Source organism: Ranitomeya variabilis, chromosome 1 (genome assembly GCF_051348905.1).
Source record: "Ranitomeya variabilis isolate aRanVar5 chromosome 1, aRanVar5.hap1, whole genome shotgun sequence".
NCBI lineage: Eukaryota > Metazoa > Chordata > Amphibia > Anura > Dendrobatidae > Ranitomeya > Ranitomeya variabilis.
Window position 1 is genome coordinate 642,889,713 of NC_135232.1, and position 22,339 is coordinate 642,912,051.

The following is a 22,339-nucleotide window of genomic DNA, read 5'->3' on the forward strand; positions in this document are numbered from 1 at the left end:
TCCAGGTTCCACAGAACACAGGAAATAGTTCTTCCATCTTTCCTCCCCAATCCTACTAACGATAAGGAAAGGAAGCTACACACTTTAGATGTAAAAAGATGTATCCTGGAGTATCTAGCAGTAACTGATCCCTGGAAGATAGATAACGCCCTATTCGTGTTTTATCAGGGTAGTAGGAAGGGTCACAGGGCATCAAAATCTACTTTAGCTAGATGGATCAGGGAGGCTATCTCGCTGGCATACATCTCAAAGGGCAAGCCGGCGCCTGAAGGTCTGAAAGCGCATTCCACTAGAGCTATGGCGGCTTCGTGGGCGGAAAGATTGGAGGTGTCGATCGATCAAATTTGTAAGGCTGCTACTTGGTCTTCCCCACACACATTCTATAACCATTATAGATTGAACTTGGGTGCCTCTTCTGACCTTTCGTTTGGTGTAAGGGTGCTGCAAGCTGTAGTCCCTCCCTAGTTAGTTACTCTCTGTAATTCTCTCCGTAGTGCTGCCATGGACGACCGATAAAGTCTTAGTTACTCACCGGTTAACGGTGTTTTTCGGAGTCCATGACAGCACCTGTACATACCCTCCCGTCTTCTTAAGTTCTGGGTGTACACCTCTTCCTTTATTTATATAATTCACGGGTAGTGAATAGTTAGTTATTGTATCATTGTTTATTATGTATGCTATTAACCTTGGTGGTCCTCTTGTGCTCTGTAAACCAACTGATGCGTGGGAGAGGTGCCGCCCCTTATGTATCTGTAGGTTTCCTGTTCCTGAAGGGCGGATCCCCTCTCTCCGTAGTGCTGTCATGGACTCCGAAAAACACCGTTAACCGGTGAGTAACTAAGACTTTCATCACCGCAGCTGAATGATTTACAGCTATTAGCCAGCCTGAGTACATGTGGGGGTTCCCTAGCAACCAGGCAACCCCCACATGTACTTATGCTGGCTAACAGATGTAAATCATTCAGCTGAGGTGATGAAAACTAAATCTCTGAACACTAACAAATACTCGGGAGGTCACCCGAGCAACGAGTACACTCGCTCATCACTAGCTACTTGCATTACAAAATGTGTAAAAAAAACCCAAAAAACTAGGCAAAAACTCGTGGGAACGTAGCCTAAGACTTATTAACCCTGCAATCCCATTATTTTGTTATGGTAAAGCCTAAAAGGGACTCGTTCACACAGCAGTATTTCACAAACAAGTTGTGTTTTTCATGGCTAGAGCTCAAACTTATGATAGTTTATAATGGGGCTTGGGCTGTTCATGTATCCTTGTATTTTTTGCTAAGTGGTTTGCAAAAAGTCACGGTGACATTTCCAATTTTGATCCGAATCTTGGACCAATTGTGACAATGCAAGTTTATGGGTCTGTAAAAATATAATAAAATCAGCAGCACTTACCGTATATACTCGAGTATAAGCCGACCCGAGTATAAGCCGACCCCCCTAATTTTGCCACAAAAAACTGGGAAAACTTATTGACTCGAGTATAAGCCTAGGGTGGAAAATACAGCAGCTACCGGTGAATTTCAAAAATAAAAATAGATGCTCCATACTGTTCATTATTGCCCCAAAGGAGGTTTCATATAAAGCTGTGCCATATATAATGCTCCATACCGTTGATTATTGCCCCATAGATGCTCCATATATAGCTGTGCCATATAGAATGCTCTGCACCGTTCATTATGGCCCCATAGATGCTCCTTATAAAGCTGTGCCATATATGCTCTGCACTGTTCATTATGGCCCCATAGATGCTCCATATAAAGCTGTGCCATATATGCTCTGCACTGTTCATTATGGCCCCATAGATGCTCCATATAAAGCTGTGCCATATATGCTCTGCACTGTTCATTATGGCCCCATAGATGCTCCAGATAAAGCAGTGCCATATATGCTCTGCACTGTTCATTATGGCCCCATAGATGCTCCTTATAAAGCTGTGCCATATATAATGCTCTGCACTGTTCATTGTTGCCCCATAGATGTGCCATATAAATCTGTGCCATATATAATGCTCTGCACCGTTGCCCCATAGATGTGCCATATAAATCTGTGCCATATATAACGCTGCTGCTGCAATAAAAAAAAAAAACCACACATACTCACTTCTCTTGCTTGCAGCTCCTCAGCGTCCCGTCCCGGCGTCTCTCTGCACTGACTGATCAGGCAGAGGGCAGCGCACACACTATATGCGTCATTGCGCCCTCTGACCTGCACAGTCAGAGCCAGAGGACGGGAAGACTGAGCGGCGCCCTGCGGGTGGAACGTGGACAGGTGAATATAAAATACTCACCTAGTCCCGGCGCTCCCCCTGCCTGTCACACTGTCTTCGGTGCCGCAGCTCTTCCTCTGTCAGCGGTCACTGGCACCGCTGATTAGAGAAATGAATTTGCGGCTCCACCCCTATGGGAGTGGAGTCCATATTCATTTCTCTAATGAGCGGTCCCACGTGACCGATGAACAGGGGAAGAGCTGCAGCACCGAAGACCGTGGGACGGGCAGGGGGAGCGCCAGGAGCGCCGGGACTAGGTGAGTATGCGACACGCTCTCTCCCCCCTCACCCGCCGACCGTGACTCGAGTATAAGCCGAGAGGGGCACTTTCAGCCCAAAAATTTGGGCTGAAAATCTCGGCTTATACTAGAGTATATACGGCAAATGATATCCACATACTATTCGGTTTTCACAGACTGTTAAAATCATGAAAAACATCCATCAGGGTTTTTTTTTTTTGGCGTATGAGCAAAACTGACCAATTGCCGATTTAAAAAAAAAAAAAAAAAAACTTTGAAGAGAAAAATCATTAACATCTGAATGCGGCCGTAGCAGCTACGTACACAGAACGGTCCATATTGCTCTTACTGGCGAAGACTCAAGCACGATAAATACTGAATATTTTATTTTGGAAAACTAAAGTTAACATTTGTACAAAAAGTGCATAATAATTTTAATAAAAACAAAACCGTAACCATTATGCATTCAGCATTTTATTGAAATACATTTTCCACAATGAGTGAACGTTGCAAAATTATGAGCAGCATAGGGTCATTGTATTTATTCACAATTATATATCTTATGGTAAAAACCAGGAAAATTCACCTATGACGCAGTATACAGCACTGCGACCTCATATAAATGTACAAAGTTTGGGTTGCCGAGATCAAAGATTTCCATGCGGGTCACAATCACGTCAGAAATTACGGTATTAGTGGCTTTTCCCTCTAAAAGTCACATTCAGGATAGGTTCTCGGGGAACTGAAATGTGACACATTACCTGCCGTGGAAAAATCTGCACTGCATCGTGTGGATTTGGCGCAGATTGTAGAATTGATGAGTTTTTGCAGACTCATGTTTTTACTGCATCAGGCATGCAGCGTCTCAGGCTGCCGTCACACTAGCAGTATTTGGTCAGGATTTTACATCAGTATTTGTAAGCCAAAACCAAGAGTGGAACAATTAGAGGAAAAGTATAATAGAAACATATGCACCACTTCTGTATTTATCACCCACTCCTGGTTTTGGCTTACAGATACTGATGGAAAATACTGACCAAATACTGCTAGTGTGACGGCAGCCTCACAGTTCCAGCACAGAGGATGGGATTTATAGAAATCTAACACCCACTGCAGGCAATCCGTGCATGTGTTGCGGCTGCCTAACAGCTGCGAGACATCCAGGTGCGGGGACATAAACATATTTTTCAAGCACACCAAAAATACTCAGCACAGCAAGCGTGCTCGCATAACACGTTATCTGAGCAAGATCGCTTAATACTAGACCTGTAGCAATAAAATTTGGTCAAACCCAAATGCCAGGTGTTCTGAAAAACAAAGCAGCTTTGTTTAAAACATGACAAAAGAAAAAAGAGCAGCGTAAAAAATGTGATTAAAATACGGTAAATGTAAAAAAAAACGACACACACTCAAAAATGCAAGTACCGTATATACTCGTGAATAAGCCGAATTTTTCAGCATATTTTTTTTTTGTGCTGAAAACTCCCTCCTTGACTTATACACAAGTCATTGTCCCAGAAGCAGGTGGGAGAGGGGAAGCGGCGGAGCAGGGGGTGACAGGAGGCAGGAGCCGGCGGCTGCAACTGTGCCCGCTGCTAAAGAGAAATTAATATTCACTGCACTGGCACTGAATGTTCATTTCTCTTATAGCGCGCACAGTTACAGCCGCAGACGCTGTCTTCCAGCAGCTGTAAAAAAACAAAAAAACAAATCTCCTACTCACCTTCCCTGTGCGCCATCATAGCGTCCTGTTCTGGCTTTCAGCAGCTCCTGCGGCCTCGCGGTCACGTGTCCTCGGTGAGTGGAGAGAGGTGAATATTCATTACCTTACATGTCACATGATCACTCAGGCGCGGGAGCTGTTGGTACCAGAACAGGATGCTGCGAAGGCTTGCAGGGAAGGTAAGTAGGAGTTTTGGGTTTTTTTCCTATGCTTTTCTCATGAGGGGATATGCATTCAAGGACAGGAATGAGGAACCATGCATAGGATAGGGATGAGGAGCCATGGATACCAGGAAAGGGATGAGGAAGCCATGCATTCCTGAATAGGGATGAGGAGCCATGCATACCAGGATAGGGATGAGGGGGTCATGCATACCAGGATAGGGGTGAGGGGGCCCTGCATACCAGGACAGGGATGAGGGGGCCCTGCATACCAGGACAGAGATGAGTGGGCCATGCATACCAGGATAGGGATGAGAGGGCCATGCATACCAGGATAGGGATGAGGGGGCCATGCATACCAGGACAGGGATGAGGGGGCCATGCATACCAGGTTAGGGCTGAGGGGGCCATGCAAACCAGGTCAAGGGTGAGGGAGAGCCATGCAGACAAGGACAAGAATTGGGAGCCATGCATACCAGGACAGAGATGAGGGGAGAATCCATACCCGGCTTATACTCGAGTCAATTAGTTTTCCGTGGCAAAATTAGGTGCCTCGGCTTATACTTGGGTCGGCTTATACACGAGTATACACTGTGTTCCAAATTATTATGCAAATTGGATTTAAGTGCCAAAGATTTAATTGTTTTGTTTTTCAAATAAACTCGTGGATGGTATTGTGTCTCAGGGCTCAATGGATCACTGAAATCAATCTTAAACACATGTGATAATTGGTTTTCCAGGTGATTCTAATTAAAGGAAAACTACTTAAAAATGATGTTCCACATTATTAAGCAGGTCACAGTTTTCAAGTAACATGGGAAAGAAAAAGGATCTCTCTGCTGCTGAAAAGCATCAAATAGTGCAATGCCTTGGTGAAGGGATGAAAACATTAGAAATTTTCCAAAAACATAAGCGTGATCATCGTACTGTTAAGAGATTTGTGGCTGTATCTGAGCACAGATGTGTTTGTGCTGATAAAGGCATAATGAGGAAGATTTCTGCCAGGCAAGTTCATCGGATTAAGAGAGCAGCTGCTAAAAAGCCAATACAAAGCAGCAAACAGATATTTGAAGCTGCTGGTGCCTCTGGAGTCCCTCGAACCTCAAGGTGTAGGCTCCTTCAAAGGCTTGCTGTGGTGCATAAACCTACTATTCGGCCACCCTTAAACAGTGTTCACAAGCAGAAATGGTTGTATTGGGCCCACACATACATGAAGACTAATTTCCAAACAGTCTTGTTTACTGATAAGTGTTGAGCAACCCTGGATGGTCCAGATGGATGGAGTAGTGGATGGCCACCATGTCCCAACAAGGCTGCAACGTCAGCGAGGAGGTGGAGGAGTCATGTTTTGGGCCGGAATCATGGAGAACAGCTGGTGGGGCCCTTTAAGGTTCCTGAAGGTGTGAAAATGACCTCTGCAAAGTATATAGAGTTTCTGACTGACAACTTTCCTCCATGGTATAAAAAGCAGAAACGTGCCTTCAGGAGCAAAATCATCTTCATGCTGATAATGCCCCATCTCATGCTGCAAAGAATACCTCTGAGTCATTGGCTGCTATGGGCATAAAAGGAGATAAACTCATGGTGTGGCCACCATCTTCCCCTGACCTCAACCCTATAGAGAACCTTTGGAGTATCATCAAGCAAAAGATCTATGAGGGTGGGAGGCAGTTCTCATCCAAACAGCAGCTCCGGGAGGCTATTCTGACTTCATGCAAAGAAATACAAGCAGAAACTCTCCAAAAACTCACAAGTTCAATGGATGCAAGAATTGTGAAGGTGACATCAAAGAAGGCTCCTATGTTAACATGTAACTTGGCCTGTTGGGATGTTTTGGCGTTAAATAGCTTTTTTGTTCAGTGAATGTGACCTCCTAATGCTGCAAATTCCACAAATGAGCATTTTCAGTTCTTTAAAACAAATCAAATGTTTAGAAATTCTACTGTGCATAATAATTTGGAACAGTGCATTTTGAGTTTTTATTCATTTTGGAGATTATACTGTTATCATTGGGAGGTTTCTTCAATAAAATTCGATGTATAATCTAACGGGTGATGACTTTTATTAGACTGACTGTCATTTGCACCGACCATTTAGGAAAATCTGATAAAAATTTAATTTGCATAATAATTTGGAACATAGTGTATATGGTAACTTAACTGAATGAATAGGTGTAGAATATCTGCAACATCAAAATCTCTCCAAAATCTCATTGGCTACGTTTCCACAAACAGACAAAAAATGCAAGTAATTGAGGCTAACGTCACACTAGGCAGTTTTTATGCTAATTTTCAGCTGCTTTATGCAGTAACAGCAAAGTCTATTAGATTTCAAAAATCTCCTGCACACAGCCTTTGTTTTTTTGTGCTTTGCACTTTTTTTGGACATAGAGCATGTTACTTCTTCCACCGTTTTTCAACCACTGACTTGAACGGGTGGTGAAAAAACGAACCAAAAACACAGGTATCATGTTGTGCTGAGTTTTTTTGCTCCCAAACCTGACTCTATGGTATAGGACTTTTTTTAAACACCAAACTTTTCTCAGCATGCACAAGAGACAAATCTAGCATGCCAAAACCGCCGCAAAAAAAAAAAGGTAAACATGCTTTTTTCTGCAGCTTCTTTCCTGCCAAGAAATCCAGCTTTAATGCAGAAAAAAATGCTGAAAAACTGCCTAGTGTGAACTTAGCCTTAGCTATTAGGTGCAGAACATCAACATAATCAAAAACACATTATGGGCACGCAGCCTGACATTGCAATTCCGCAGCATAAATTTACGAAATGCAGGCCATATGTAAAAAAGTAATCAATATATCATATTGATTTTTTGGGAAATACTTTCACCCACTTTGTTGTTACTTCTAATACGTTGCAGCTTGATCTTTTACCTGGAAATCCAAGGGTGGAAAAATCAGCAGTGTATGTGCAAAATGGGAACATACTCTCAAGGGTCTCTCCTTTATATATAAAAAAGGGTCTAAGTGTAGAGTAAAGATGATGATAGGTGATGGATGTAAGATGAGCACATTTTTACCATCTGTGCTGTGCAGAAAATATCCAGACAAAATCATCTACGGTGATCGGACCAGCAGGACTGCCGGAAATCCGGATATTACACATCTTAAAGTGCCCTTGTACTTTGCATTAAAAAAGCCTTCAAGTCATCATTATGCATCTATGTGCCTTTATCTTATTCTTGTGATGCTTCTAACATGGTTAGGTATATTATTAGCAGCTTGGATAACTGTAGAAACTGGTACATAGCTGTATGAGAGCGCAGACACTGCCCTACACCTGCACACTTTACATGCGGTGTTACTTTTAGGGCTGACCCTCAAAATTGCCTTTTGCTTGCACCATATCTGGGGTGGTCAGATTTCCTTTAAATAATATAAAAATGTAATTGCTTTCATCCAAAAATAGTCATTTGGTTGTAGCTTGTATTGCAGTTCAGCCTAATTAAAGGGAATCTGTCAGCAGCGTTTTGCCATTTAATCTGAGAGCAGCATAATGTAGGGGAAGAGACACTGATTCCAGCGATGTGTCATGTTCTCATGAGCCTGCTGTAATTTCCATCACTGTTTTATCAGCACTAGATCACTACAGTACTAGGAGATGATGGATTTCCTTTAGGCTTAGGGTCACACCAGCGTATTTTCTCTCATCCGACAGAATTGGGATAAGTCAGATTGCTAGACTGTGAGAAATCAGGCTGCTCTCAGATGACATCCGAGTGCAGTCCGATGGTTTCCTCAGACTTGCATGGCAGAGTGCAATCCAAATCGGGCATGCGAAAAAAACCAAAAATTGAACATGTGCAAGGCCCCATAGAATAACATTGGTCCCAATGAGATCCAATGTTTTGTCCGATTGCACTCGGTCGTGTGCACGAGCCTTTCGGGTGAATAAATCGGAGCTGCAATGGCGCACAAACACTGTGGCCAAGTCTGGCACGGTTTTGTTAAGTGGAGATCTTTAGGCCGCAACCTCAACGTTTGCCTACAAAAAGTGGATTTTTTGCGGTGTTCAATGAATCCTTATGCCTAGTGTCTGTCGAAAACTTAACCTGATTTTTTGGAAATACCCCATCTACAGGATAGGGGATAACTTGTTGATTTACTAGGGGTCCACAGTGACTCAGAGAATGGGGTTCTACATCACCATCCTAAATGGAGCGGAGGTGTGCATGCAGGCTCCCACTCAACTAATTGTCTATGTGACTGCCAGAGAAAGCAGTCCAGTTATCAGTCCCTTTACCGGCTCTGGACCCATCTGTATTAGCCAGTACATCAAACTCTGAATGGGCACTGTATAATACAACGTTGGGGTCCGCAGCCAGATCACACATACTATAGCTATTAGGATTTTGACGATTCATAAGACTGATTGATTGTAGCAGCCTTAGTACTATCTGCAAAGACCCATTATATTGTACATTCTTAAACAGTAGCTCATAACCAGTTGCATCAGTTTTCCCTGTAATAAAAAAAATAAAATACTTTTCCAACTTTCAAATCTACTTTCCCTGAAGAAGAATAAACTATTTCCACTTTTGAATCTAATTTCTGCTTTCTTAGATTTTTTTGGAAGCCATATTGGTGATACACAGGTCCTGTATGGTCTATATGTACACAGTGCAGCGGGGGGAGTGTGCTTTATGGCAGCTGTAACGAATGGGAGTCAACTGTCACAAGACTATTATGGTCTCCTGAAAAAGATAGCATACAGTCCCCTTCCATCAGGGACCAGAGATTTATGGGGAATATTCTGGTTATTACAATCCTCCATTATTTAGCAGTGATACAATTGAGCTGTCAAATAAGAAAAATGTCTGTTTTAGTAATGAACATGTCTTCTCCGCTGACTGTGTCACAGTCTGTACGGCACAGCTGACAGTGAAAACAGGAATAGCTCAGATTCAATTTATCCCTTTATATATTACATAAAAACAATAAAAAAATAGATTGAAATAATCTGACATTCTCTGCTGATTCTACAATATTTAAAGGGAATGTAAGTCAGTAGTTGGGCCATCCAGCTTCTATTCAGTGCATTTGAAATGTCATTCAAGTTTGTGAAATGAAATCCTTCAGTACGCTCTGGCACGCTACATCATATCAGGTAGTTTTATGTGTGTGATCAATAGTGAGAAAAATATCCAGCAAATCAAAACAAATAACTGAACTAATACACCTTGGTGGGCTTCCATCATTTAGGGTTACAGTAGTGTGATGCACCAAGCACAACCCACCTGTTAGAGGTAGCAGGAGAGCTAGGGGTCAAGTGCTTTGGCAGTTTTTTAGCTCAATTATGTAAGATCGGAGTTCTGCAGAGTTATATACCCATACTCTCCTACCCATGACCAGTGTGGCTACCACTAGCCACAGCTTCATTGGCGAGAGGAAGGCCGCTAAGGTGCCATAGGTCAACATCAAAAAGAAAATAGAGAAGATTTGCCAAGCCAGCAGGAGGAACATGAAGAAGTGGATTGGGATGCAGACTATCTTCCTACTATGCTTCAGATGGGAGAAGAAACCGAATCCTCTGCACCGCAGCAGCAAACACCAGCAGAGGTACAACGTCATGGGAATATTAAAGAACAGCATCTGCAAAAAATTATTAATAATACATTAAAATACTTATCTATTAATTTATAATTTGCTATAAATGATGGCAGTGTTTGATGATAGTCTCCAAGAACAGCTAATACAGTCATGACCAAAAAAGTGTTGGCAGCCTTGAAATTGTTCCAGAAAAAGAATTATCTGTCCCAGAAAATGATTGTCATTACACATGCTTTGTTATACACGTTAATTTCCTTTGTGTGAATTGGAACACAAAAAAAAAAAAGAGGAAAAAAAACCCAAATTGGACATAATTTCAAATAAGACTCCAAAAATGGTCAGGACAAAATTGTTGGCACCTTTCCAAAATTGTGGGTAAACAACTTTGTTTCAAGCATATGAGGTAAGTTCGAATTCACCTGTGGCAAGTAATAGGTGCTAGCAATATGAAAATCACACCTGAAACCAGATAAAAAAGGGGAGAAGCTGACTCAATCTTTGCATTATGTGCCACAATAAGCATGAACAGCAGAAAGAAGAACTGTGTGAGGACTTAAGAACCAAAATTGTTGAAAAATATCAACAATCTAAAGGTTACTAGTCCAACTCCATAGCTCTTGATGTTCCTCTGTCCAGGGTGAGCAATACATTTAAGAAGATTACAACCCATGGCGCTGTAGCTAATCTTCCTGGACGGCAGAGAAAAATTGTTTAAAGGTTGTAAAGCAGGATAGTTCAGATGGTGGAATAGCAGCCCCAATCAAGTTCCAAACAACTTCAAGCTGTCCTGCAGGCTCAGAGTGCATCAGTGTCAGCATGAACCATCTATCTACATTTGAATGAAATGAAACGCTATGATAGGAGACCCAGGAGGACCCCACTGCTGACACAGACATAAGAAAAAAAAAAAAAAGAAAAAAAAGAGACTGCAGTATGAAAAAAATCTCTCTGAAAACATTGTGGACAGATGAGACCAAGATAGAGCTTTTTGGTAAAGCACATGACTATACTGTTTACCGAAAATAGAATTAGGCCCACGAAGAAAATAACACAGTACCTACAGTCAAATATGGTGGAGGTTCAAAAATATTTTGGAATTGTTTTGTGGACTCTGGCACTGGATGCCATGACTGTGTGCAAGGCATCATGAAATCTGAAGATTACCAATGGATTTTAGGTGGCAATGTAGTGCCCAGTGTCAGAAAGCTGGGTTTGCGTCCTAGGTCATGGATCTTCCAGCAAGACAATGACCCCAAACATACTTCAAGAAGCCCCCAGAAATAGAAACAAAGTGTTGGAGAGTTCTGAAGTGGCCAGCAATGAGTCCGGATCTAAATGCCATTGAACACCTGTGGAGAGAACTTAAAATTGCTGTTGGGAGAAGGCACCTTCACATATGAGAGGCCTGGAGCAGTTTGCAAAAGCAGAGTGGTCCAAAATTCCAGTTGAGAGGTGTAAGAAGCTTGATGATGGTTATAGTAAGCAATTGACTGCAGTTATTTATTTCAAAGGGTGTGCACCAAATATTAAGTTGAGGGTGCCGACAATTTTGTCCGGCTCATTTTTTTTAGTTTTGTGTGAAACTATGTCCAATTTGTCTTTTGTTTTCTGTTTATTTTTGTGTTGTTCCAATACACACAAAGGAAATAAACATGTTGTGACAAAGTCAATGGCAAAGTACTAGAAGGGAGATATGTAGCACTGAGGTTGTTAGCTCCAGTAATATAAAACTAGGAAAATTATGCATCACACTACGTGCTGAGAGGGGTTAATAGGCCATGTTTAGTGCTAGGTTGATTGAGCAGCTGTAGAGTGGGAGGAGTCCAGAGGATAAATACCCAGCCTTCTAGAGCATTCAGTGGTGGGTGGGCTTGGAGGTGTGAGTTCTGGAGTTGTGTTTTCATGTTAAGGAAAGTTGAACCTTGTGTGGTTTGTTCCTGAAGCGAGCGGATTTGAATGGCAACAAGGACTGTCATAGGGATAATTTTTCTGTTTTCCTATTAGGCCGGGTTTCTTTTGCTAACGTTGCACTGGTTTATGCAGTACTCTTAATAAACAAATGGAAGATTTAAAGAGACAGCGTTCCTGTGTCAACCTCTATGTGCAGTTGAGTGAGACGATCTGCCCCAATGTTCATAACAAAACGAGTAATTGCAATAATTTTCTGGAACAATTTTAAGTGTGCCAACACTTTCGGCCATGACTACAAGTATGTATGTATGTATGTAATTTCTCCTGTTAACCCCATCCTGTGATTTAAAGGGAATCTGTCAGCAGATTCATCATGCCTGGACTATGGTAAGCATGAAGCACAGGTCGACTCCCTAACGTTATTATAAACAGCTATGTTTTAAAACGTGGCCTGTGAGCGGCTCCCGTCCAATTTTTCCTGGGGCAGCTTAAACTACAGGTCTCTCCCAATTTACGAATAGGGAGAGACCCATTATTTCAGGCAAGCTGGGCAGGAAGAAGCCAGAGAAAGCCTTGGAGCATTCCCTATTCTTTGTTCTTTTCACATTATGCTTTCTAAAATAGACTGAAGACATTGAGAAAAAAAAAACACATAGTTGATGTATTTATTGCTTCCTCATTATTTGGGCAGCATACATCTCTTGACAAGTTCCCATCTCTAATAAGGGGGCCTTAACAACTCATAATCAGCCAACTTAGGACATCAGACAACATGGGAAAAACTTTGTGACTAGGTATAGGCGATTAATGGGGAACCAACAGAATAAACAGCAATAACATGCACGCTGCTAATTGGGTAAAACTGACGCATTTAATGCAAGTGGGTGTTCTAATTAATAGCAATTAAGAGTTCAGTTATTGAGGTCATTTATTCTGTGAAGAAACACGTCAATTATGGCTCTTATTTAAAGGAGAGAAGCAAATATTGTGTTTGCTGGTTTTAGCCCTTGCTTAGAGAGTTAAATGGGTCGTCGTTCCAGACATTGTACTGAAGGAGAAAGAACTTTGATCTAGAAGTTGATTGGACAGGGGAAAACATAGACGTACATAAAATCATTGGCTGTTCAGCTTAAAAGATTTCCAATGCTTTAAAATGGCAATCAAAACCCAAAACAAGTAGCAGGAAAAGAAATACTGCCATTAGCATAGAATCATAAGAATAGCAAAGAAGCATCCAATGATCAGCTCCAGAGAGATCAAAGATGATGTTTGGTTACCTGTAAGTCCTGCAACCTCAGAATACACCTACAAACTCTATCGCTTCATTGGGGAACACAGGAAACCATGGGTGTATGATGTTGCCACTAGGCAATAAAAAAAAAGGTAGCGCCTCCTGAGTAGTATACATCAACCAACCAGAGCCAAATCGATCAGTTTAGCTAGTGTCAGTAGGAGGCGGACATGGGTCTTTCTCTAGTCCCATATCTACCTTGGTTTTTGGCATTATTCATTATTGTTTTTCTCTTTTAGGTGTTTGTTTTCAAGCCTTTCTTGGTGGGAAACAGTGTGAACAGTCACTCTGTAATTCCATGTAGAGAAAGGAGTACGGCGTGGACTGACACCAAGTACCCTAACCTGTCTATCCGGTAGGACCCTAACACATGAGATGTGTTCAGGTGATCCGAAGGATGGTCGTGGCCCCTCTCTCTTGCCTGCTTGCCTACCACAGCCAGACAGCTATTCGGTAGGACAGACCCACAAGTATCATGTACCACATGCCCGGTTACAGTAGCAATTCAATGATCTGTCTGCGATCCAGTAAGTCAGATCTACTTTCTGACACGCACCTCACCCTGATTACGATGCCGCGCTAAACCTCCAGATATTTGAACCTTCTGCCAACAATGCAGTAGAGGAGGACCTCCATCTATTGTGAACCACATTATTGTCTGCAGTGCTATCCACATGCACTACTCACTATCCATTGAGTTGGTCCCACTATGTATGATCCACATGACCAATAGCAGCAGCGTTTCTAGTGTGCTGTCCATTTACTAGAGAGTCAGATCCTACATCTACCATGATCTTCATGCCCGATCACAGGGCAATCCAAAAAAAAAAAACTTTGAGCGCTCTTACCACCTGAGCTCCTTGCCCGTTTGCCTCTTCTTTCTTACCAAGAATGGATAAAGCCATAAGTACAAGAGCCTATTCAGCCCTGGGATTTGATTTCCAAGTGTTACATGAACGAGTTCCCTCCTCTGACAAGAATAGATCGGATAACACCTTGACCTTCGCAAGCAACAACTCTAGTGTAAGAGACACATCAGTCATGAATCAGATTTTTTTTTTTTTTACATCATGAAAACGAGTTTCTTCCTCCTGCACGAATCATTTCCTTCTCAGTATTTAGAGTCATAATTTGATTTTTTCTCCCAGTTATTACATTTTGATTCTCAGGTCCAGCACTGCCTCGTCCAGACAAGCCTATTCCAACTTGCGGAATCCCTGGCTAAGTTTGACTCTCTGGTGCACAGGTTCAGCACTCGGCCCAGCTGGTTGTGTTGGTTAACCGGCCTCCGTCCTTTCAATTGCCTACTCCAGACATCCTAGTTGCCGGCACCAGGCATCCTCCTGGGGTCCCCCATCTCTCGAATGGTTGGACCTAGCAGAACCGATTGGTCATTGTTTGTGTTGTTCTTACAGAGGCCAACATTTCCTGATCCTCACAGCTCATGCCAAGGTAATCGGTCCCACATGCAAGTATCTTTGCCTCCTTCCTTTCCAAGATGGTCCGGGTTGGACATAGCCGCAGGAAATCAGAGCTCGTCTTCCATAGGCCAGACCGCTCGTCCTCATATTGAATAGTCTTCATCAATGTCATTTTTTTTGTCACTTGCGCACTTTCCGGCACTCGGTTTCACATTGTTGCTCTTCAGCACTTGCGTTCTAGGTTCGGACTTCTCCATGGTGAACTTTCCAGGGAGTTGGGAGGTCTCCTTCCCATGTTTTGTGTGGCTTACTCCAGCCACATGGGGTTTTCTCAGCTAAATATCTCCCGATTCAGGAATGAACAGTACCTATCTTTCAATTCTGGATCTACGGTTAAGGTACTGATAAGCATTCTAACGCCCTCTAAGACAGCTAATTCCATAGAAGCTACAGCCTGCCTCCGCCTAGTGCCCACTTTAGTCAATCTTTTTTGGACTGCAGAGAGTCCTAGACTCTCTGCCAGCCCTAGCAGTCATCATCGGCTTAGCCTCCTCTCAGTGTCCTTACAAGGATCACACATTTGGTCCAGGGCTTCTCCTTTTTTTCTACATGTGAGATTCCTTGAACTTTTCTAGGAGCACACTTCCACTCGGGCTCGACCTTCAACAGGTCATAATCGCACCTTATTTCAACCCAGTCTCTAGTTTTCGGAACATGCTGTATCAATCTGCATGCGCAGCCCTTCTTTCCAGAAGGTTTCTCTACTCTCCTTCTCGGAACTCAATCATTCTGACTGTCTTTCCCGTGTGTTCTCTCGTCTGAGCATACTCAGTCTTGGCCTCTGGGTGGGTTTTCTACCCTCATTCTTGCAAAAGATCCTTCAGACCGAAGTTAGTGATGGCTGGCTTCTTCTTTGTTCTCAGCTAGGAACGTTAATAGAGTATCGCTCAGCTCTGGCTCGCCCATAGGCTAATTAAGCTTCTCAGTCTTCTTCTGGAACTCGAAGGGGTCGGTATCCTCTCTTTTCCTTCCATGGAAGAACCCAGAACTCTTTCCTTCTAACGTGTCACGCTATCCTGGTCAACCTTGGCAGAGGCAACCGGTCATTAACTGATCAATTTCTGCTGGTTCGTCCACAGTAAACTATGTCCTACCGACTTCCTAACTAGCGAAGGGCCTCTCTCATCAGACGGTTCTCAGTTTTGTTTCATCAAAGGCTTCTTGTCCATAGTTGTTTATGGCAGAACTTTCCCTACATCGTCCTGAAGAGATTCGGGGTGCCCTACAAGGTTTTTTAGTCCACTTCCAGATTCTGCCACTCAGTGATTGTTCTTCAATACTTTGGCAGTAGCCTACACTCAAATCCTCCCGCTTCCTCAAGTCTTCTTCTGGCATGGAGGTAGGCTACATCTCCACAGTTTTCTTATTTGAAATTTCTATATCTGTTTTCCAAATCCATCATCTTTGCTGTTTCTATTTGACTATTCCAGTTTCACTGCCTGCTCATGAAACGTAGCATCCAAAAGTTAGTTGATGCAGAATGGGAGCCTTAAGCCTTTCGATATGCTGCAGCAAGAGTTCCAGTTCCCGGGGTTAAAACTATACCAATACAGACGGGTTCAACACGCATTTCAGGCACAGAAGAGGAGGCCTATAGTGATCCAGAAGGATCTAATGTTGGACTTTATATTAAATAATAATGGAACAAAAGGGGCTATATCCGAAGTATATGGAGATCTGCTACACACCTTTCTACTAGATTACCCTATAAAGGCCAGAGGGAAGTGGGAGGCCGAATTGGGGGAAATAGAAGATGATAGGTGGGAATCTATCTTAGAATACGTACCCAGGTTATCAATGAGTGAACCTGGGAGAATGTCACAATTGTATGTGATAAATAGGGCCTATAGGACACCTGATATGTTGTTTAAAGCCGGATTGAAAGACTATTCTGGGTGTCCTAGGTGCTCTCAGTCTCAGGCGGGCATACTACACATGTTATGGCTTTGTCCCAGACTATTTGCGTTCTGGGTTGTTGTGCTGAACCAAATTGGGGTGATCTATGGGTGCTCGATTCCCAGGGATCCGGTGGTTTGTCTACTTGGGTATGTGGAGGAAATCCTGACCGACGAAATTGCCAAAATGGCTATAGCTAGATTACTGTTCATTGCAAGAAAGGTTATTGCAAGGTATTGGATTAGGGAGGAACCTCCTACTAGACGGGAGTTTATTGCACAGGCTAATCATATTGTCCAGCTCGAAAAAAGTATATATAATAAAAGGAACAGAATGAGCTTCTTTCAAAAGCTGTGGCAGCCATGGCTGGACGGGAACAATTAAGACTGTGGTAAAAAGTTGCATATATTATAATATGTATGTGTTATATCTTTTCTTTTCTATTCTTTCCAGGAGTAATGTTTGGGCGGAGTTGGGTCTTCAGAGGGGAAGGGGGAGGGGGGGGGGAAAGGGAGGTTTCTTTTAAATCAAAAACACAAATGTACCCTGTTTATGTGTATGGATACTGATGTCTTTATTTTGCACAATAAAAATATCTGATTTAAAAAAAAAAAACGTAGCATCCAAGCTCCGGTTCCGCCGATAAGGACGTGATTAAATTCCACTTATTCTCCCCTTCCTCTTCTTACCTATGGTTGGATCTTGAGTCTTGTTTGTTCCTCAGCTCCCTAAGGGTGGCTTTATACTTTCCCTTCAGGGAGACTGTTCTCAGTTTAATTTTGTTCAGGTGGTGTTTTCCTGTGTGGTGCGCACGCTTACTAAATCTCTTGTGGCCTCCCATGTATGTTGGTGGGGCCCGCATCTGGTGTTGAATACTCTACAGCAGAGGTGTCAAACTGCATTCCTCGAGGGCCGCCAACAGGTCATGTTTTCAGGATTTCCTTGTTTTGCACAGGTGATAATTTAATCACCTGCACAGAATGATTCCAGCACCTTGTGGAATGCTAAGGAAATCCTGAAAACATGACCTGTTGGCGGCCCTCGAGGAATGCAGTTTGACACCTCTGCTCTACAGCGTTCTTCATTTCCCTGTTCAGTCATCCTTGCTCCATTCTCCTCCTTCTCGACCCTTTTATCGGTCTCTTGGATACATTGCTAATGGTCAGAGTGCGTTTTCAGCGCTTCTTCTATGAAGAACAGTTTCTTCAGAAGCGCAGATTCCCGGTTTGCGTCTGGACAGTCATCTTAATTGTCTTCAAGTCTGGATGCGCTCTAAAATTCAGGACACATACTGACAAGGATCAGACCTCGATCACTATTTTTCCTGCTTTCTTCATGTGGGCCAAGTTCCTCTTGCACCATTCATTATCAGGCCTCTATTAGCAGCTTTTCTAAGCTGTTTCTCAGTTATCTGTTTTTACTTTCCAGATTCTACAGAATACTCACTTTCTTCCATCTCCTTGGTGTTTTCAGGCCTGTGCAGAAATGTTTTGCATATTACAATGGCCGATCTCAGACCTGAGATTTTTTGCCTCTGCTCGCGCCTTTGACTAGTCCTTGTTTGTCTTCCCACCCATGGGGACTGCCTTGGGATGTTCCATGGTTTCCTGTGTCCTCTAATGAAGCAAAAAAGAAAATTTGGGGTTCTTACCGTAAAATATCTTTCTCAGAGCCTTTACTGGGGGAAAACAGCAGCCACCCTTTTCTAATTGCTTCTGTTGTGCCACGCTGTGTTTTATTTCAGGTTGCTTCTACAACTGCTTTCACACTAACTGATCGGTTTGGCTACGGTTGGTGGGTGTATACTACTGAGGAGGAGCCTAGTATAAGCCTCCTAGTTACAGTAGCATACACCCATGGTTTCCTGTGTCCCCCCAATGAAGGCTCAGAGAAAGATATTATGATTAGTGTTGAGCATTCCGATGCTGCAAGTATCGGGTATCGGCCGATACTTGCTGTATCGGAATTCCGATACCGGGATTCCGATACTCTTGTGGTATCGGGTATCGGAACAACATTAATGTTAAAATGTGTAAAATAGAGAATTAAAATAAAAAATATCGCTATACTCACCTGTCCGACGCAGCCGGGACCTCAGCGCAGGAACCGGCAGCGTTGTTTGTTTAAAATTCCCGCTTTTACATGGTTACGCGAAGTCCCGGCTTGTGATTGGTCAGGGCGGCCATGTTGCCGGGCCGCGGACCAATCACAGCAAGCCGTGACGAAAATACGTCACGGCTTGCTGTGATTGGTCCGCGTCCCGGCAACATGGCCGCCATTAACCAATCACAAGCCGTGACGTCACGGGAGGCTGGAAACGCGCTCATTTTAAAAAGGGCGCGTGTCCAGCCTCCCGTGACGTCACGGCTTGTGATTGGTTGCGTCGCGGTCAACCAATCACAAGCCGGGAGGCTGGACACGCGCCCATTTCAAAATGAGCGCGTCCAGCCTCCCGGCTTGTGATTGGTTGATCGCGGCGCAACCAATCACAAGCCGTGACGTCACGGGAGGCTGGACACGCGCCCTTTTTAAAATGAGCGCGTTTCCAGCCTCCCGTGACGTCACGGCTTGTGATTGGTTAATGGCGGCCATATTGCCGGGACGCGGACCAATCACAGCAAGCCGTGACGTAATTTCGTCACGGCTTGCTGTGATTGGTCCGCGTCCCGGCAACATGGCCGACCTGACCAATCACAAGCCGGGAATTCACGTAACCAAGTAATAGCGCGATTTTTAAGCAAACAACGCTGCCGGTTCCCTCGCTGAAGTCCCGGCTGCGTCGGACAGGTGAGTATAGCGATATTTTTTATTTTAATTCTTTCTTTTACACATTTATATGGTTCCCAGGGCCTGAAGGAGAGTTTCCTCTCCTTCAGACCCTGGGAACCATCAGGGATACCGTCCGATACTTGAGTCCCATTGACTTGTATTGGTATCGGGTATCGGTATCGGATTGGATCCGATATTTTGCCGGTATCGGCCGATACTTTCCGATACCGATACTTTCAAGTATCGGACGGTATCGCTCAACACTAATTATGATAAAACCCCAAAATCTTATTTGCAATAAACCCCCGTAAAGTACCATTTCTGAGAAAAAGACCTGTTGAAAAAGGAGACAATGACTGGTCTAAAGAGGAGTGGCTCAACATTCTATGGACAGATATGAGCAACATTGTTTTGACTGGGTCTAAAGGCCCAAAATTTGTGAGACAACCCATAAACACTGAATTCAGGCCACATTACACTGAAAAGACTGTAAAGCATGGAGATGCAAGCATAATGGTTTGGGGATGTTTCTCATACTGTGGAGTTGGGCCTATTTATAGCATACCAGGCACCCTGGACCAAACTGAACATATAAAAAAATTGTAGGAGGCCATATTGCCCTATGCTTAAGGAGAAATTTCCTTGAAATGGGCGTTTCAGCAAGACAACAACCCCAAACACACCAGTAAGAAGGCAACATCCTAGTTCCAGACCTACAAGATTGATGTTATGAAGTGGCCCAATCCCCAGACCCCAATCCAATTGAGAATTTGTGAAGTGACATCAAAAAAGCTGTTTTTGATACAAAACCTAAGAATGCAAAACAAGTGTGGAATGTAGTGCAGTCAGCGTGGGCTGGATTATCTGTCCGCAGGTGTCAGACGTTCAGAGACCATACTTCACATAGATAAAACAGTTATCAGAAATAAAGGTTATACAACTAAATATTAGTTCAGTGCTTACCAGAAAAGCAAAGTCTGGAAATAAATTTTGGTTTATATGTAAATATTCCAGTTTGTAAATGAAAATGCAGGCAATGCTATTATTTTTGAGCAGCCTATTTCATTTTCAGTCCCTGTGGGGAGCCCCTAGGCTTCAGCCTAGTCAGCCTTATGAATAATACAGGCCTGATTCCCATGAAGTAGCTACTTGGTATAATAGAAGTTCTTCTACTACAGAGCATATCATTATGAGAAAAAATTCTACGATCAAGTCTTATCAGTACAAAAACACTTATGTGAATGACATGTCATTTATTCACTAACCTGTGTTATTCCGACCAAGTAGGTCAGGCTGCCTTGTAAGAAATGCCCCCCAACGACCACTCCAAAAGCGAAGCATGCTCCCACATGGCCATCAATTATTTCTCCAATAAACCAGGGACCTAGAAATTGATCATATAGCTTTAATGCCAAACCTCGTACGCTTTTGCTTTAACACGGCATCTCATATAAGAGACATTATTTGGAGATGAATGATCAAGTGTAGGTCACAATATTGAGGGTTTTTTCTGCTTTTGGGAAAAAAAAAACCCCCTGCTTCTTGGGGCAGTTTGTTAAAAAACAAACAAAACCCCTGTGCTTAACTTCACTTTTCCAGGTCCTGTGCTGAATTTCTACTGCTACTCCAGCAGTCTGATATTGTCTGCAGCGCTGACGTCATGCTGACAGCACTGCAGCCAATCAGTAAGTACGGCAGCTCTACAAAAGTAGGAGGCACAAACCCGTTTGGCCGAGTGACTGCTGTGGGGTTTTTGTGATGCTGGCGCTTCAGCGAAAACACAGACCGAAGCATCATTATAGCGCCGATGCCAGAGAAGATGAGGATTAGTAGCAGTTGGTTTTTTTTTTATTTTGGGTTCCTCCAAGAGTGCTTTCAGACTGCCTTCTTCGTAATGTTTAGTGGGTCCATTGCGTTTTACATCCGAACCCCCTGCAAAATGGGATTTGGGAGTCTTATGGTGCAAACAGAGTCACCGTGTGCTGTAGTGCATTACTTTTAGGCATATACGCCTACTGGAGGCGAACGCTCAGATGCAGTCTACTATGTCAGAGCATATACACCCGAAAATTATGCCCGACAGAGCAGACAGTGACTCAGTTGGAACAATTATAGTCAATGACTCAGTCGACGCATAAGCCAAAATCTCGTTTTGCGGGTGGTTCGGATGCAAGACCAGACAGAGCCAGTGAATGAGGAGGAGAAGAACAGTGAGAAAGGTCCATAAAGGGGTAGTGATTTCTAATGAACATCCAGACATTATGTATATCTGGTCACCCCACACCATGGTAAGCTCCATTAAGCAAGGAAACAAAATTGATTGCATTATAAAGGATTTTTTTGCCATGCAGGACAGTGTGAAAAGCGGCACAAAACAATTATGGATGATGGATTCCACTTACCAACTGCGGTGTAGAGATTTAGCAGTAACATGGCATAGAAGAAAGTATTGTTTTTGCTCAGTACGTGCATCGAGAAAGATGCCAGTGTGAAATATCCAGGGGGGCCTAGAGAGAAAGATATGAAAGATGCCAGAGAGCACAGTAAGTGTTTTATCTAAGTGGATTAACACATCGGACAATGACAACTGACACTTCAGATAATATTTCCATAGCTGCAGATAACGGCTGTAGAGAAGGGTCGGCTTTTACCAGCTAATAGCAGAATATTTAATACAAGCAAGGCTGTTTGACCTCATCTATGTCACAGATCGTGGTTTAAAAAGTAAAAATAAAAAAATAAAAAGGGGAAAAGTTGATTAATAAAGCCAAATCTTTTCCAGATGCCCACACATTAAAGTTTTTATTCCTTTTATTTCTCCCCCCCCCAAGAAGAAAATAATTTGTACCTGGATACCATGACAAACAGGCAATATTGGTGATTAGCTAATATGATCCTTAGCAATAGGCAAAGACCTACAAATAATTGAGTTTTTAAAGTGTACCTGTGTTCAGCTTTTTTTTTTTTTTTTTTTATTCCCGCTGCTCCCCGAGCGCGCAAGTTTTTTTTTTTTTTAAATCCGCCATATG

General features: G+C 43.0%; 1 protein-coding gene across 2 annotated transcripts in view; it reads right to left on the bottom strand.

Moving 5' to 3' along the window:
* Positions 1 to 9,315: 9,315 nt before the first annotated feature.
* TMEM62 (transmembrane protein 62) overlaps positions 9,316 to 22,339 on the bottom strand; it is an 88,369-nt gene continuing 75,345 nt past the window's right edge. For both annotated transcript variants that reach the window (XM_077261501.1, XM_077261493.1), the window contains exons 12-14: positions 21,713 to 21,817; positions 20,576 to 20,694; positions 9,316 to 10,004 (exon numbers count right to left, since the gene is read on the bottom strand). In XM_077261501.1, coding sequence (XP_077117616.1) covers positions 9,678 to 10,004; positions 20,576 to 20,694; positions 21,713 to 21,817 — 551 coding nt within the window. In that variant the 3' untranslated portion in view covers positions 9,316 to 9,677. The remainder of the gene's footprint in view (positions 10,005 to 20,575; positions 20,695 to 21,712; positions 21,818 to 22,339) is intronic.